The sequence below is a fragment of the Metarhizium album genome (genome assembly GCF_000804445.1).
Source record: "Metarhizium album ARSEF 1941 chromosome Unknown scaffold_34, whole genome shotgun sequence".
NCBI classification, from domain to species: Eukaryota; Fungi; Ascomycota; class Sordariomycetes; order Hypocreales; family Clavicipitaceae; genus Metarhizium; species Metarhizium album.
Window position 1 is genome coordinate 214,467 of NW_024467608.1, and position 16,837 is coordinate 231,303.

Here is a 16,837-nt window from a genome sequence, read left to right on the forward strand (position 1 = left end):
TCAACTGCAGCAGATCTCGAGTCTACGACTGGAATTTATATACCTTACCCTTATGACCTGTATATACTTCTACATCATCAGCGTTGCGCATTTGTTTTTGGAATATTTGTTTTATATGGAGGCGCCATTCTCCTTTCACGCACAGCATCGGAGTTAACATTAGGGAGGCAATCTTGTACATAGTCGCTAGCAGACGTCTGACAAATGACGTGAGTCGACTGAGCTGTTTCATTATCGCTTATCTGCCCTGTTGCAGATGTGACACGTGGAAGCGTTGTTTTTTATTCTGCCTAGGTGACTGCAGATGTGCCTCGGTTGTGTGCAATACTAGACTCTCATCAGATTACCCAGCAGTCAAAAAATCCCAGCCTCCAGTCTATAAAACACACACACGGAGGACAAGACGCGGTCGTTTCCACATGACATGATCGAGCACCGAATCCTCAATTCCTATGCACCATGAACGCCAGCTTTTGATATGCCAAACGGCAAACACCCGGCTCCAAGCTAGATGACGTGGTGAATGGTATTACAAATGCCCATCGTCCTTCTCTTAAAACGGTCCCATATTTCAAGGGTACAGGGACGCGTACCCGTGTCCATCTGAGTTGATTTGTGGCGCGACCACAGGGTTGATTGGTTGACAGTTTTCTGTTTGTAGATTTATTTCTTGCCCTTCTTCCCCTTGGAAGGTGTGTCCACAAGAACGGCATCATCTTCGCTGGCTCCTTCCCTGACCGAGCTCTTCTCCGACTCGTCCAGCTCTTTCATGAATTCGGACTGGATCTGGCTGCGGCGCTTCTCCCACCACGCCTTTTCGGCGTCCCTTTGGGCTTCGATTTCGTCTAGGGAGGCGCGGAGGCGGCTGTTGGCGGCGATTTCGTGGGCGGATTGGAAGATAGTTGAGCCCCAGTTCGGCGCCACGGCATTAGCCTGAAAGCGACGTGAGCACTCTACTCCGGCTTCACAGGACATGTGTTGACTGGGAGAAAACACGTCTGGCAGTACTTAAAAAAAAAAAAACATACCTCGGTGACGACGTCTCGCAACTCCTCCTCCATCTCCTTCTCGGCACGCTGGAATCTCTGCCACAAATCATCGCCCACGCTGCCGCGCAGAAGCAGAGAGCTACATGCCTGCTTCGCTGACTTTATCTGGATCAAACGACCGATGTCCTCGACAGCGCGCCGTAGAAGGGCGGCTTTTAGCACGCTGTCGGGAACGCGGGGGGTTTTCTGACTGCCGTCTTCGGGTTCCATGTGCAGGAGCGAGAGGTACACGTTGCGCTGGAGATTAGGTCGGAACCACGGAGCCAGGTTGGCGCTTTCGGCTGCGATGGGGTTAGCTATTTCATCAAATTTGGAGGGCTCGAACAGTTGAGCCATAGGGCAGCTTGACATACCGGCCTTTCTCTTGCGGTAACTAGTCGAAAAGGTCATGAGGGCGCCTGCGAGAACCAGCAGGTAGGCAACGGGAAGGGCGAGGCCTACCCAATCGATATCGAACATTGTGGTTATGGTTACGGTATTTCAGGACTGGATATTGGATGTATCGGAGAGCAGAATCAAAGAGTGACAAGCGGTTCCGGGAGGGTCGGGAGAGGGTTTATAGCAATTGTATCGCAGAGTGCCCTGGTGGAAGGGAGCGTGGGTGAGATGGAATCAAGTGGGAGCTGTCCGCGGTGACGGCTGGCAACCAGAGGGATGAATTTGTGGTTGTGCTGAAGCTGAAGTGGACTTGCGCAGCGCCGCTTTAATGGCTGAGACGTTTCTCCGGCAGTCTGTTGGCGTAAGCTCGGCGGGTTGGTGGTATTTGCAATGGCGGCAAGGGCTCTAAGCCTAATTGATATGTCCGCCGAGTACGCAGCGTAGATCTGGCCAGATGGCAGATTCCATACGGAGTACTTCCGTAATGCGGTGTCTTTCGTGGGGGTCGACCGGCCCGATGTTTCTCCAGGACGTTCCCACGGCTGCCAGGCAGGCAATGACGATTGACGCAGATGTCCGCAGAGCTGGGCTCCACTTCAGTCATCGACGTCGATGAGCTTCCACGCCGCTATCCATGATATTTTTCTCGACGTCAAATCACATACATACGCGACCAACGTCGTTGTTTCTCTTGATTACCGTCTGCTATTTATATTCTGAAGCTGGGGTACTATCATCTCTTTCGATCCGCTTGTCCTGTCACCTTTGTTAGCTGTGCATGGGCTCACTTTACTCGAGCACGAGCCCCACCCATCACTTCGCCTGCTGAGTGTTTGGGGAGGTTGACAGCAGCGGAATCAAGACCCGCAAGTAGCTCATCATGCTGCTGCGACTACGAGGGCCGGATGGCATGATACGGTTGACGGTGGAGAATGCCACGACGTTTGGTGAACTAGGAGACCAGGTCGTTACTATGGTCTCTTCGTCTGTTGTTTCAAGTTGCTAATGTGGTGATTATAGCTGCTGCCACACGTTCCGAAGACCGTTGACCCCAAGACCATCACATTATCGAATGCGCCAAATGGAGGCGACGCCAAGGTCCTGTTCGAGATAGCCAAGTTCAAGGTCGGACAAATCGGACTAAAGTAAGCCTACTGATGCTCGACGTCCAGAAGCTCGACAGACCGCGCTGGGCGGGATTGTAACGGGGGATCTAACTCTTTACCTAGGCACGGCGATCTGATTTTCATCAACTACAAACATGCAAACACAACCAACGGTACTACCAATGGCGACGAATCGATCAAGACGACGTCCGGGAGACTCAACGGCAAGCCCGTCCTGCCGACAGAGGATATGCCAATCAATCCCCGAGTAGAGAGAACATCCAAGCCCTGGGAAGTGGTCAAGCAGTCTGCACTAGACGACCGGCTGGACAAGTTGGATGGCAAGATCACCAGAGGCCGTGACAAGATGTGCCGACACGGACCTAAAGGCATGTGCGACTATTGTCAACCTCTGGATCCGTTTGATCCTGGATACCTTGCCGAGAAGAAGATTAAATATCAGTCCTTCCACTCACACCTCAGAAAGATCAATTCGTCAACAAATAAGCCGGAACTCGGCAGCTCTTATATCCCCCCGCTTGTGGAACCGTTTTACCGAGTGAGACGGGATTGTCCTACCGGCCATGCTCCGTGGCCAGAAGGCGTGTGCACAAAGTGCCAACCAAGTGCCATTACCTTGAATCCGCAGCAGTTTCGGATGGTCGACCATGTCGAGTTCGCATCACCGTCCATCGTGGATTCCTTTATTGACGCATGGCGCAAGACCGGGTCCCAGAGGCTCGGTTTCCTTTACGGCCGGTACACAGAATACACAGAAGTTCCGCTGGGTGTCAAGGCTGTTGTAGAGGCCATCTATGAACCGCCCCAGGTAGACGAGCTCGATGGCATAACGCTAAACGCCTGGGGGAATCGGAAAGATGTCGAGCACATAGCCCGGCTATGTGGACTGGAACCTGTCGGTGTCATTTGGACAGATTTGCTGGACGCGGGCCGTGGTGACGGCTCTGTAGTCTGCAAGCGCCACGCCGATTCATACTTTTTGTCCTCGTTGGAAATTTGCTTCTCGTCGAGATTGCAAGCACAGCACCCCAAAGCTTCAAAATGGAGCGACACTGGCATATATGGCTCCAACTTTGTGACTTGCATTGTCACGGGAAATGAACAAGGTGAAATTGGCATCTCTTCATACCAGATGTCGAATGAGGCGGTTGAGATGGTGCGAGCCGACATTGTGGAACCGTCCGCCGACCCGACAGTCATGCTGGTTCGGGATGAAGAGGAAGACGACGGCTCCGTCAGCCGCACACGGTACATTCCCGAGGTGTTTTATCGCAGGGTCAACGAATATGGCGCCAATGTCCAAGAGAACGCCAAACCCTCATTTCCTGTCGAGTACCTCTTTGTCACTCTTACCCACGGCTTCCCCGCGGAGCCCAAGCCAACCTTCACCCAGCTGGGATTCCCCATTGAAAACCGCGAGTACATTGGGCAGTCTCAAGAACATTCCGCACTTGCCAGGGCTCTCAAGTCTTCTTCAGCTCAAAAGTCGAGCAACAACGGGCAAGAGGTTTCCAACTTTCACCTGCTTTGCTTCCTCCACCAAATGGGCATTTTATCCAAGGTTGGTTTTGCCCCCTTTTTTTCTTTTGCAACAAGTCCTAAATTTGCCGCCGTACGCGCAAGTTCACTGACGCTCCTTGCTCCATTTCCAGGATGAGGAAGCACTGCTGTGTCGAGTAGCGAGTCAACATGATCTAGCTGATTATTTCCAACTCGGCTCAACAGAAGGCTGGCAAACCCTCCAGGCCATCCTGCAATCGACTGGTGAGCGACTCCCCAAACGTCGGCGAGATGGCCATGACACCACCTCGGCAGACTCCTCTGCATATGATTTCTCTGCGCGTCATCGTGCGCATGACTCGGGTGAGCCACTTACTAAACGATTTGCTGCCTTCAGGCTGAACGAAAAACGGACGCCGAACCGAGAGGGTCAGTGATGTTGTTTCGGATCGGGTTGATGATGTATAGGGCTACCAAGTTCTCTGGCTGGGAGAGAGGGTTGTCAGTGGATTACGTAGGTAGTAGTCAAGTACATGCGTCACGAGTTTTTGAACGTAATTTCCTCGAGTATCAAGAGTTTCCTGAAGTCATGTCGACAGTGACACGATGACGGCTATCAAAAGCACCCACGTTGCTGTCGCACCCACACCTAGAGAATGTTGTACACTCCTTGTGAGGATCGAGGATCTGAGACGTGCTTTGGTGACGAATGGGACGCCAGAAACGGCTTCTATAGGGTAGTCCACCTGCCAATGCCGGCTTGCTCGTGCACACTCCGTACAGAGCACAAGTTCCTGCTCCGTGCGACACAATGACATAGCACAAGCTCCTTGGCTCCAACATGACGAGAATGTCTGAATTTTCCACGCACAATCACCAGCTTTACAGCAAAGACAGGCAGAGGAAGTGCAAATTACAAACAATTAAAATTGAAAATAAGAATTAAAAAGTACGGCAAAAAACATACAACACTAGGTATTCGCTAGTCGTCACCAACCTAACTACTAATCTAGCGCTCGCCAGATTCTCCTAGAAGATCGGACGGGATACTGCGTCCGGAATGTGAACTCGCCCGACCTTTACCCGAAACGCCTGCCTAGACCCGCTTTTCCCGTCCCCTCCATCCTGCCACCCTCTGATACTGAAGCGCCGGGCAATGGACGAGACCGCACGCTGCCGTTGTAATACACACCCTCATGCTTCATGTTGCCTGTTTTCGACCCTAGCACTCGCATGAAATCCTCAGCCAGGCTCTGGCTCTGAGGGGCGGCGGCGTTAGGCGCCTCCCCCTTCCTCCCCCCTTGGTTTTATCGACAAGTCTTTTTCTACATTGGTCCTGTCGCAGGTCCATGTTAAGTCCGCCCTGGCGTTAATGTGCCGTGTTGGTCAGCCCGTGATATCCCACCTGAGAATGCCTACGTGTACTGTAGGGCCCTATTGCCCCATTGGCCTGATTGAATTTAAGTGACAGACTGACTAGATAAAATAGTCTCTCTCCTCCTTTTATTTGTCCTTGTGCAATTTGCCGTCTATGCTATTTAGTTCTTTGCCCCCTCTTTTTCTTATTTACATATACTGCTACTAAAGCTGCCTTTACTTACTTTATTATTATGCTCTAAGATCTAAAATCTTCTTTTTGCTTTAGCTGCCTAAGTATATATTAGTTTAATAAAAATACTACTAAAGCTATAATATAGAAGTATTAAGAGAAGCTACTTAATAAAGTTTACTACTTTAACTTAAAAATAAAGTAGTATTATAAGAGAATTTAGTAGAACTAGAAATAGTAAGGTATCTCTCTTTTTATCTTTATTTCTAGGCAATAAGTTGTTACAAATTTTATTCTATATAAATTACTGCTTACACTAAAGTTAACTTAGTTAATATCTAGTTTAACTTTTACTTAGGCAAACTAGAAGTTTAAGCTATTTCTAAGAATTTCTTAGATAATACTAGAAGTAGTCTATAATATTATATCTCTGTCTTAGCTTTTAGGAATATAAGAAAGTATATAGAATTAATTGCATATTAATAATAGAAAATATATAGTATTTACTAGAACAGGAAAGATAGAGTTAAACAAGTTTCTCTACACTAGACAGGTACCCAGCGTAAAGTCGCCTCTATGCTAGTATAGAACTAAGAATAAGAATGTATACTATATTATACTATTATACCTACTCTATATAGATATAAAACTCTTAGACTAGCTGTAAAATAATAGAGAGGTTAGGCAAGCTCTAGCCTACTTTAGGCTAGCTGTAAGGCTGACTTAGTAGTTTATTAATATAAGCTAAATAACTTACTACTAATTAATAGCTAAACTAGCTAAAGAATAAAAGGTAAGACTACTTAATAAAATACTAAGAGTAGAATTATAGTAATACTAGCTAGCTGCTAGCCTACTATTATAATAATAGTAAAGTTAAAGAGTTATTAAGTCTATTAAAGTAAGAAAATACTAAACCTATAGTATAGTAGCTAATAATACCTCTAGCAGTAGGCTAAGTTAAGACCATCTTAATACATAATGCTCCACGCACTAAATTTAAATCGGCTGTCCATTTGGAAGACGTGGCTGCAGCTTCTCACTGGCGTTTACTTGAAGTTATATGCGCTGACCCCATGTGAGCGGGCGGTGTGTTTTATGTGTCATCGTGCGACTAGGCAGCAGCGGGCTCGCCCATGGTTCAAGCCTGACGGATATGTAGGCCAATTATAAACGGTATTTAACCGCGTGCACCTCAGGAGCAAATCTGTCAGACAATTGAGGGTCACAAAAGGATCGAGTATAATGGCGCCGTAGGCGCCAATCGTATTGAATGAGAATTACTCCGTATCTGAAGAACAAATGAAAGATGGTAATGAACGCGGTATCTATCTTGTGATCAGCTTCGCCGGATCGGCGAAGCGGTAACAAGGAGTCGTTTCTGATACCTGCAATACCACATCGCGGCATTGCAAAAAGCAACGACTTGCTCCATTTTGAAGTCCTGATATCTGACAAAATCCTCACCCCCGACAGAGACTTCATCAAATTGCGTCGTATGAGAGAAATGTGCACAGTCGCCCCGATCGCAAGGGGGAAAGTATAGCCGAGTTCTCGTCTCGCTCATCTACTATGCCTAACCTCCGCTTGATGCTATGCTGGCCTCGACTGTGATTACTGACTAATTCGGAGGGATAGGTTTGCTAGTGACTGCCCCAATTGGCTCTTATCACTGCCGCGCCTGACTGAAGATATTGCCTCGTTAAAAGCAACAAGATTCGCCAGACTCCGTTGACAAAGCGCACATCATGCGGGTGTCAACCAACTGCATAACCCTGTCTCATGTTACGCTCCTTCTTTGCCAATGAAGACAGGTAGGTGTGGAGAGGTGTAAACCGACGCTGAGTTAGATTACTTCTTCTCGCTGTCTATAAAAAGGGCAAATGGCTCCCATTTAAGCTATCGGCTTTATCAGGTAGTAAGTCGAATTTTTGTGTGGTTTTGTCCGTGCAATATGGTCACGAATATCTGCTACCGTTTCCTCACAGCTTATCAAGTCAAGAGGCTGTATGTGCAACACATTGCTACATCGTCGCCGACTCAGCCGATCATGCTAGAGTCTGCTATCGACTCACCACTGAACCACAAATGCTACGGACAAACTGATTTATTTCAACTGGCTGGGGTTCTTGCAGAAAGAGTGATACTTAATCACCCATACCAGGATGGCAACAAACGAACTGCTCTTTTTGCCGCAGACATGTTTCTAAAGATAAATGGCTACCAGTTACAGAAGAAACCAATGGGCAAAAATGACACAGAACTCAATCAAGGACTTACTAATGCTCATGTTCTCGTCGCAACAAGCCAGTGGACATCAGTGGACCTAGGGAACTACTACGCTAGCGTGGCTAAACCGCTAGAAGACAGAAGCAGGGAGATCAGCGAATACAGCAAGGATGCAGTTGAGTGCTAGCTTGGATGGCCGGTCGACAACCTCAGTATAGTGGCACATCGTTCCCTTCGGTCTAAATGTATTTCAGTGCAAGTGAAAGATCTTTTTTACTTTTGAAACAGTGTTGACATTTGTTGACATTTGGTCAACTATAGTACAGGCAGCCACCAGGTTTGTTCTGATGCTAGGATCATGCAAAAAGCAGGGCCTAGCCCATGCATCATCTATCTCGCAAGAGTTCAGCTACCCCTCGTAATCTTTCATGGCTCTCCCGTGAAGATTCCTCAAAATAATCTACTTGGAATAAGTACTTGGTTATATTATTTCGAACACAAAACAGACTCACGATCGGTCGTGTTATCCAAGGTAATAGAATGTGACGCTCCCCATAGCCAGAGAGTTGCGGGGCTCATGTTGGTTGCGTTCTGTCGTGGAAGGTCTCGCTCAATAACAATACGTGGATATGGTGCCATGGCTTGAAGGAGACTGAATTAGCGTGGTCATTAACGTAAAATGGGATTACACACCATGCGCAAAATGCAGGGTCTCATGGAAGAACATTAAAGGAAGCTTTTCGGGATCAGAAGTAAGGCATATTCCTGTCTGCTTAGTGATGGCTGATTTCATAGCAAGGCCAAATTCTTTATGGAATATAATAAAGGCCTGATGGGGTTCGCCGATGAAAATGTCAAGTTTTTGTGTTTTGAGAGATCCCTTGGCATCAAACGTAATGAGTTCCGCCTTCGCATCATGGAATGCTCTTCGAATTTGGAAAGTTCGATTGTACTGCAATGGCAGTGAATGAAAGGGGCGAAACCGTGGCCTGAGATGAGGGAGCATCCTTCTCGGTGTTCCGAAAGTTGCGTGAGGGTACTCGTCGCCATGAGGCTTGGAGAAGTAAGAGGTGAATCCTGAATTTCCGAGAAGATATGAGGATGACGGATAAATATATATCCGTGACCGACTGACCACTCATTGGTCTCTAGGAGCTAGGCATTTGGGCTGTAACCTCCTCCGTGCTACTAGTAGCAAAATAGCGGAGAGCAAAGACGGGACAAGCGACAATGCATTGGCAAGCCTCTCCCCATCATAGCTCGAGCTAGAAGGAAAGCTGAAGAGAGAATGTAGCAAATCAAGCTCAGCGGCCCACGCAAATTGGCCTGTTCTCATGTTAGAAGCAAACATGTACAAGTCAGGGTACGGCTGCGCACCAAAAATGATCGGGCGCCTTGTTATTGTCTGCCAGAACTCATGCTTGAGGCGATAGTGGTGGTCGTCTTCGGGAGACAACGGGCGACTTGTGCTTCGTTTCAGAAGATGTATGGCCTGACAAACCCATTAACCCTCCCTATTTGCCTTGAATTGAATTGAACTGAGACGGTACTCAACGTGAAACGAGCACATCTCACTTCTTCAGATCCCCAGTTGTCAACCACTCGGTCGAGATTATGCGTTAAATATTGTAGTCGCTCGTCAGGACCGAAAGGCCCCTTCTTTTGTCGCTTGAGCGAGATAGCTGGTTCAATCGCATGGCGCACGGGAGCTGCCGCGTCAAGCTGCCGTCTGACCTCTTTCTCGCTCTCAATTGCTAATGCCAGGTCTGCTTCTGCCTTTTCTGCCCGTGCCTCTGCTTGTCTTGTCGATGTAATCATCCATACCTGATTTCTTTCCAACTCCTCTTTATGTTTTTCCGCCAATGCTTTAGCTTTCTCAGCGTCGTGTCCCCGATACATTCAAATGAATACTTGCGGCCATGGCATACTGGCCGTGATCAAGCATGTTGCTATGAAACAACATAATCGAGTAGTGAACCAACACAACCTACGCTGATGCGGCCATTCCTGCAAACCGCATCACATTGCAGCTGGAAGGGAAGAAGGGAAGAAGGGAAGGAAGGGATACGCAAGGACAAAGAGATGCAGATGCCTAGCACTACCTAACTCATAGGAAATAAGATACAGAATAAAGACGCGGACTAAGTAATAGACTTATTACACACTCTAGTCAAGAAGAGTAAATAATATACATGCGACAAAGGCCTAGGGCTAATACTTCACAGACTAGGATAAGGATTAAAACTAAGTAAGGCGAGTTGGCAATTTTAACGCAATATATGCGCTTTCCCCAGCAGTATAGAGTTCTATCACTATGGTAAATGATTTCTAACCTGCAGAGTGGCGCAGAATATCTTGTCAGGGAGCGGAAGAAAGAGCCTTTCGTTCCTCAAGGCATAAGCAATTTACCCATCATATGATCACGCCAGTGCGTCTCCTGCATTGTCACGCCACTACATCTTCTGTATTGTCACGCCAGCGCGTCTCCTGCATTGTCACGCCAGTGCGTCTCCTGCATTGTCGTGCGAGTGTGGTGCGTCCTCTACTATCAAGATATTTTAGCATCTTGATTGACGTGGTCCACCGCCTAAGAAACTACTTGATACCTTGGGCGTACACGAGCGTATAGACAGTCGTTATAATTATCTTTCTAACCCGTATATCTTCTTATTAAGAAGATTCCCTGAAGTAAGTATCCTGCACTGATAGCCACGGATTAGGCATTCGCCGCCAAGCCCTTCCTTGGCCCCTTAGTTAAAAGGCGAGGAGTGCGGGATGACAGGCTCCTCTGCGTGCGGCACATACGCCAAATATGATATGTTATATCCAAGGTGGTGACGAAGGAGAGCTGCAGTTCTCACCCCCCTCACCAATGGCTCCTTTGCGTGATAACGGCAGTACTGCGTAGGTCGCTCGCCTATGCAAAACCACCAACCCAATCGCGTCGCTCACGCTGTTTACTCATGGCCAGTCGGCACCAAGACTGCTATTGGTTAGCAAGATTGTCGATGATATGCAGCATTGCCATGGTCACAATACTATATAGCCGTCAAAGCTCCCACATGTCTTCAGTGTGGTGAGTCATGGTCTATCGTGCAATATCAAGTCAGAAACATTAATCCGCTTATCCGTCTACCTTGATGTTATTATTATAAAAATGTGGCTGTCTATCTATTTTATACTGTTTTCCATCCTTGAGCTTGGCTTTTGCCAAAGTGACAAGGTCGGATATCCAGCAGATACATTAAAAGTGACTAAATGTTTCCCTAAATTGTGTGTGAATCAGACTAGCATGACTCCTCACTTAGCTTGGACTGAGTTCCCCATTTATGTCTCAACGCCTCGGAATTATACCGGCGGGTTCCCCGGACGTCTTCGACTCGTGTTTCAACTGACTGGAGGTCAGGCAAGGTAAGAGCGACGCTCTCGGGTGCCGAGTCCGCGCTGCATACATAGCCTTGTTCTAATAGTTTGCCTACAGGTTTTGTGGGTTGATGGTTCATGTCTCCCCTGCCAAGGGAAAAAATGATTTGGTTATGTTCCTTTCCGGGGCAAGCTCCGTGGCTTGTATCCAACAGGACCTAAGCAGGAGGTTGAAAGCGCCGCGTTTCGAGGTACCATGTTCCATTGGGAGGTCCTAGGGTTGACTCCGGAATATGCGGTCGCACAGCACGGTCATTGCAGGTAGCTTAGCTTAACAAAATCTCTTGATTTCCTACATAGAGAGTGGAAGCCTGCAGAAACTCAATACTTGTTGAAATACTCGTTGTAATAACTGCTGCCCAACGATATAGCTGTGGCCTTGAAGGAGCGACTTCGTCTTGACATAGACCGTGACCGGCGGAAAACGACGTGGTTGGACAAATTATTCTGCAATTCAGGGTTAACCGCAAAATGAGTAGTTCTTTTGGGATAAGAACATCGCCACGGCCGACCTTCTATACGCGGCCCCAACCCTGTTCTTTATGTTGAACCGGACTCGTCTGGGTATCCTTCACTCTAGATTGAACCAAGGGCCTCTGTCGTCTGAGACCCAACACCAGACGCTGCCATTGCTCGATGCGAACCACTTTAGAAATTGATAGAGACCAGGGCCAAGTAGACGAGTTAAACAAGTAATTGCCCAGGTGTATGACGACAGAAGCCCGCTAACGGTCGGCCGAGCTTAAACTCCCGTGGAGAACTCCATACAACGACCATCGTCTCCTTCCATCCACAACTCCACCACACTATCCGGCGCAAAAGATGGCAGTAACTATAAATGCCGTGCATCAGCAGGCGGCTAGCAGTAACATATCGTTGTTAACCACAGAATACCCCCTTCCTTCCTAAAGGCACCCTCTCAATCAGCCATATATAGCAAGCCGTAAGATCTCCTTGACCAACAACAAACGACCTTGTTCCTCACTCTACCTAGCTTTATTTCTCGTCAATCAAGTTAGGTCGCGTCTGTACGTCACTTTCAAATAAGTTCTCGATTTGACATGTGACTGCCTTTCCTGCACTCTTGAAATAGACTGGAAAGTAGGCACCCCCAGCACCCAGAAAGCTGAGAATAATAGAAGCATCATCATTCCAAAAGGACTTCATGAAGAAGTCAACCTGCTGCTGGGGGGCTGTTATCGACACGTCGCAAACCCCAAAAGCGTGTGCGTCTTCACCGACATCTGGGTGAACACCCACATTAGCCACCCACTTGTTTGTATCCTTTTGATGAATTTTGACGTAAACGTCATCTTCTTGTTGCTATTGTTGTTTTGCTTCTCTAATTTCACATAGTATTCCCGGTGGTGCGGTAATGTACATCTCGTACTTTTGTGTGTCGCGGGGAAGGGCGCCGAAGAACACAGTTCCGTCTATGCGCTGGAACTTGGCGAGCCACGCAAACGCGTTGCTGAGATTCTTTGCGGCCTTGCGTTCCTCGTCGGTTTTTGCAACTTTCCGCAACATCTCGGCCATGTTTGTAAGCGCAAGCCGCACCGGGGCTAGGGTCGTCTCGTTCGTGATGCTCTTTGCCCACGCATTATAATCATCACTATCCTGGGGGCGGCGTTCCGACACGGCGGCTAGCCCTTGGTCGCCGCCCTTGACATATGCATCGACTTTTCGACTGTTGCGGTAAGATTCATATTCTTTGTTTTTCTTCGCTCCCGCCTCGATGCTTGCGACTCCACTGAACTCGGCTTTTAGATTCGTCTCGAAGCTTTCCTTGCTCTCACACTTTTCCTTGCCAATCTCGACCTTGGCCGAGAATCGCGCTCCGAAATGACAGTGTGTAATGAGATGGGTTCCCCAACTGTCGAAGAACTCCATGTACTTGTCGTACGTGTCTTTGTCGGGTCTGTAGGTACCATCATTCCAGGCCTTCCATTCAGGTAATGTCGCAGCGTCTGCTAGCAACTGGGGGTCCACGTTACTTTTATTCCTGATAGTAGCTTTCTGCAAGGTGAGAGTAAACGAGCTATACTCGAAGCCGAAAAACCCGTAGTAGTTGCTTTGGCTCAAGCTTGTGCCAAAGCTGTATGAGGCAGAAGCGTCTAGACTGACTCCTGAATAGCTGCCGCTTGCCGAAGCGTTCACCGACCACGAGTTGCTGATGGTATGTCCGCTGTCCACTACCAGCACGCTGGAAGAGCTGTTATTCAAGACGGTGCAGTTGACGTCGTTGGGAATCGTTATCTTTTTGTCGTTGTTCGCTTGGACTATCTTTGTTGACTTGCTAATGGAGATGACGCGGGTTGTATCGCTGAGTAACGATCCAACATCAAACGGCCCGTTGCCTACTTATGTATTAAAGATCAAGAGCACGCAGGAAGGTTTAGTGACATATTCCGTACCAAGGCTGGGTAGAATATTAACCGACTGCCCGAGAAGCTGCGAATTGGTGAAAACAGGTTGGTCTTCGCCAGACATGATGAGGTTCTGAGATTGCACGACGGTAAGATAAAAGAGGTACTGAGGTGTTGTTTCTTTTGATTGCCATGTAGGCTTACTGAACTTAAGGAGACGGGGAGACTTTATAGTCCGCGCTTAGTAGCAGTCTAGCTTGCCAAAAGGCAGTTGTCTCGGTTAGACTGTTATCTATATTATTGTCTAAAATATTAGAAATGTAACTCAAGATAAAATCAAATTTCTAGTTTCCAGCCACAGTCTGACACGAAGCCACGGTAAAGTTTTTATTCATTTGGGTTGCCTCACCCACAGCTCATGGTCGGAGCTTTGTGGGGGAGCACCGCATGAATTTCCCAGTATAGCTTGCTCGTCAGCATAACGTACTTTGCTTTTATCTTTGGACAACCCTGTCTAATGCGGTGCTGCACCCGAGGGCCGCACGGCACCTGATGTAACACCGTTGCCCGTCACGGGACGCTCCAATTGAATGTAGCTGGCTAAATCCTAACTCCGCAGAAGTGCGAGTACTAGAATTTCTGTATGCTGACATAGCCTACTAAGAACGTGCATAAAGCATTGTCAGTGCTATGCGTTGAGTTTTATGTCGGGGACTATCCGGTCACTTGTCGGACCTAGACAAGTGTCGCACGGCAACGGCATGCCTACGCGCCCTAGCATACCCACCTAGGGCTAATAGACACGCACGTGCATGGAATTAAGTTAATGCGCACCTAATGCGTAGAGCTAAGCGTACTTATTTAAAGAGTATATATAATTCTCTCTTTTGTAGATTAATTTAAAGCTTTTAACTATTATTTAAGTAATATCTAGCTTAGTGCTACTGCTATTATATAATAGTTATAAGCCTAGAAGGTGTTAATTAACTTCTATAACTTCTACTTGTATATTAAGTATTCTTTATATATATTATATACTTATTATTTTGTTCTAAGCTAACTATAAACTAATTTACTAAGCTAACTATACTAGTAGGCGCTATTATAGTGCTAGTAAAGCTTCTTTATTTCTCTATAAATTAAAAGAATTAGTATAATATAATATATAATTATTATAAAATATAGAAGATTTAGAACTATATAGACTTTAATTAACGAGAGTAGAAGTTTAATAGTTTTCTTAAGCTTAAGCGCTTAATAATAGTAAAAGCTAAGGTTCTTTATAAAGTATATTATTACTTTAATTTAACTTATATAGTTACTAAGGTATATAACTAAATACAAAAGAACTATAAGTATTAGTATGCTAATATGCTAACTAGCTATATAAAGATAAAAGTATAATTTATATATATACTTAGTTTGCTATTTTAATTAAACTAAGTATATATTAAGTAACTATAGTTAAGCTAGAGAGAATAAATTCTAAATTTACTCTTAAGCAGCTAGTTAAGGCGCTAAAAGTATAGCTTGCTTTAAATAATTTAAGTATTTATATAGAAGCTTATAGAGCTTATAGAGTAGTTCTTAAAGATGCTTAATATATAAATTAAAATTCTAAGAATTAGTATCTCTAATAAAGTAAGGCCTTTACTTATACTACTATAGAAAATATTACTAAGATCTAGAGTATTATTACTATTTATAATTTCCTTAAAGCAGCTAGATCTTACTATAATTCTAGCTAGGCTAAAACTTTAATTAATATAATAAAAAACAATAAAAGTATTAAAATACTAAAGACTTATATACTTAGAGATTTTAGCAATATATTTAATAGCTACTTTACTTAGAATAAGTATAGTAAGTTAAAAGCTAAGAGTATTTATACTACTTTAGGTAAATACTTAAATTATAAAGATAATAAGAATAATACTAATAATAATACTTAAGGTAATAGTAGTAATAATTAGAATAATACTTAAAATAATATAAAGAAGAAGAGGTATTTTTATATACCTAAGAATTTCTCTCTTCTCTATCTTTAAAGCACTTAAAAATATAGAAAATTATACTATATACTTATAGAAGACTAGAGTCTTAAACTTTATATATACTTAACTAAGAAAGAAATTATATAGATAAAGAACTACTATAATAGTAATAAATAAAAGGACTTATACTTAAAGCTATTAGCAGAAGGTATAGAACTAAGCTTATAAAATAACTAGAGCTTTAATAAGAAACTATACTCTTTTAATAAGAGATTTAATAGCACTATTATAAATCTCTAAATTACTTAATTTTATAGGCAATACTTTAGAATCTATATAGCGCTTAGATAAGCTAAATATTTACTCTTCTTAAGCATACTATTAAATAACTATAGTGCTATATATTTTATTAATAATATTAATCTACTTAAGCTAAGCTTATTTAGAGAGATAATAGAAGAATATATAGAGGTAGAAGTAATAAGCTATTTAATTATTAAAAGAGGTATATATATACTTAGAAAGATTCTATATAGTAATAATAGTACTAAAATAGTAGACTTTACTCTTAGCAATATAGCTTTTATTAAGAACTTCTATATTAATATTATCTTAGTAGATCTTCTATATAGAAAGAAAGCTTAGCTTTATAGTTATAATTATATACTATACTATAAACTATTAGAAAGAAGTATAGTACTAGCTTAGCTAGTTAGAAAGTTCAGCTTAATTTTCCTTAAATATAAGCCTCTTAATAACTATATAAAGAACTCTTAAGAAAATACTATAATTTTAAGCTCTTCTACTATTATTACTATAAGTAGTTACACTTAAAATATATATATATAAAGCTCTTAGCGCTAGAGGCCTAGTAAGAACTCTTTAAAGCTAAGAGAAAATACCCTTAAATTATAGTATTTATAAGCTAGCTATCTTAGTAAAGCTGCGCTTAAGAAGCTCTACTTAAATACTAGAAATATATATATAAAGAGAATTAAGCATAAAGACTATAATATCTATACTTAAGTGCTTATATACTAAGTTATATCTAGGCGCTCTAGAGAGTATATATTACTATATTTATTTTAGTATATATATTAAGACCTTTAAGATTACTTACCTAGTTATAATAGCATAAATTAGCTTTTAGTATTTAAGAATAAATACTTTAAGATAATATAAGTATATCTACTTCTTAATAAAGCATAGAAAATAGTATTTA

The 16,837-nt window shown here is 44.2% G+C and overlaps 3 protein-coding genes across 3 annotated transcripts; 1 reads left to right on the forward strand and 2 right to left on the reverse strand.

The window, feature by feature from the left end:
• Positions 1 to 663: 663 nt before the first annotated feature.
• MAM_07690 (Sec62/63 complex, subunit Sec66) lies at positions 664 to 1,508 on the reverse strand (the record flags this gene model as incomplete). Its single annotated transcript, XM_040826488.1, has 3 exons — positions 664 to 933; positions 1,029 to 1,330; positions 1,403 to 1,508. The coding sequence occupies 3 exons, from the start codon at positions 1,506 to 1,508 to the stop codon at positions 664 to 666; spliced, it is 678 nt and encodes a 225-aa protein (XP_040675568.1).
• Positions 1,509 to 2,307: 799 nt separating this feature from the next.
• On the forward strand, positions 2,308 to 4,491 carry MAM_07691 (NPL4 family protein; the record flags this gene model as incomplete). Its single annotated transcript, XM_040826489.1, has 4 exons — positions 2,308 to 2,391; positions 2,448 to 2,572; positions 2,657 to 4,115; positions 4,207 to 4,491. The coding sequence occupies 4 exons, from the start codon at positions 2,308 to 2,310 to the stop codon at positions 4,489 to 4,491; spliced, it is 1,953 nt and encodes a 650-aa protein (XP_040675569.1).
• An 8,087-nt stretch (positions 4,492 to 12,578) lies between these two features.
• MAM_07692 (Membrane attack complex component/perforin (MACPF) domain protein) lies at positions 12,579 to 13,745 on the reverse strand (the record flags this gene model as incomplete). Its single annotated transcript, XM_040826490.1, has 2 exons — positions 12,579 to 13,612; positions 13,670 to 13,745. The coding sequence occupies 2 exons, from the start codon at positions 13,743 to 13,745 to the stop codon at positions 12,579 to 12,581; spliced, it is 1,110 nt and encodes a 369-aa protein (XP_040675570.1).
• Positions 13,746 to 16,837: the final 3,092 nt, after the last annotated feature.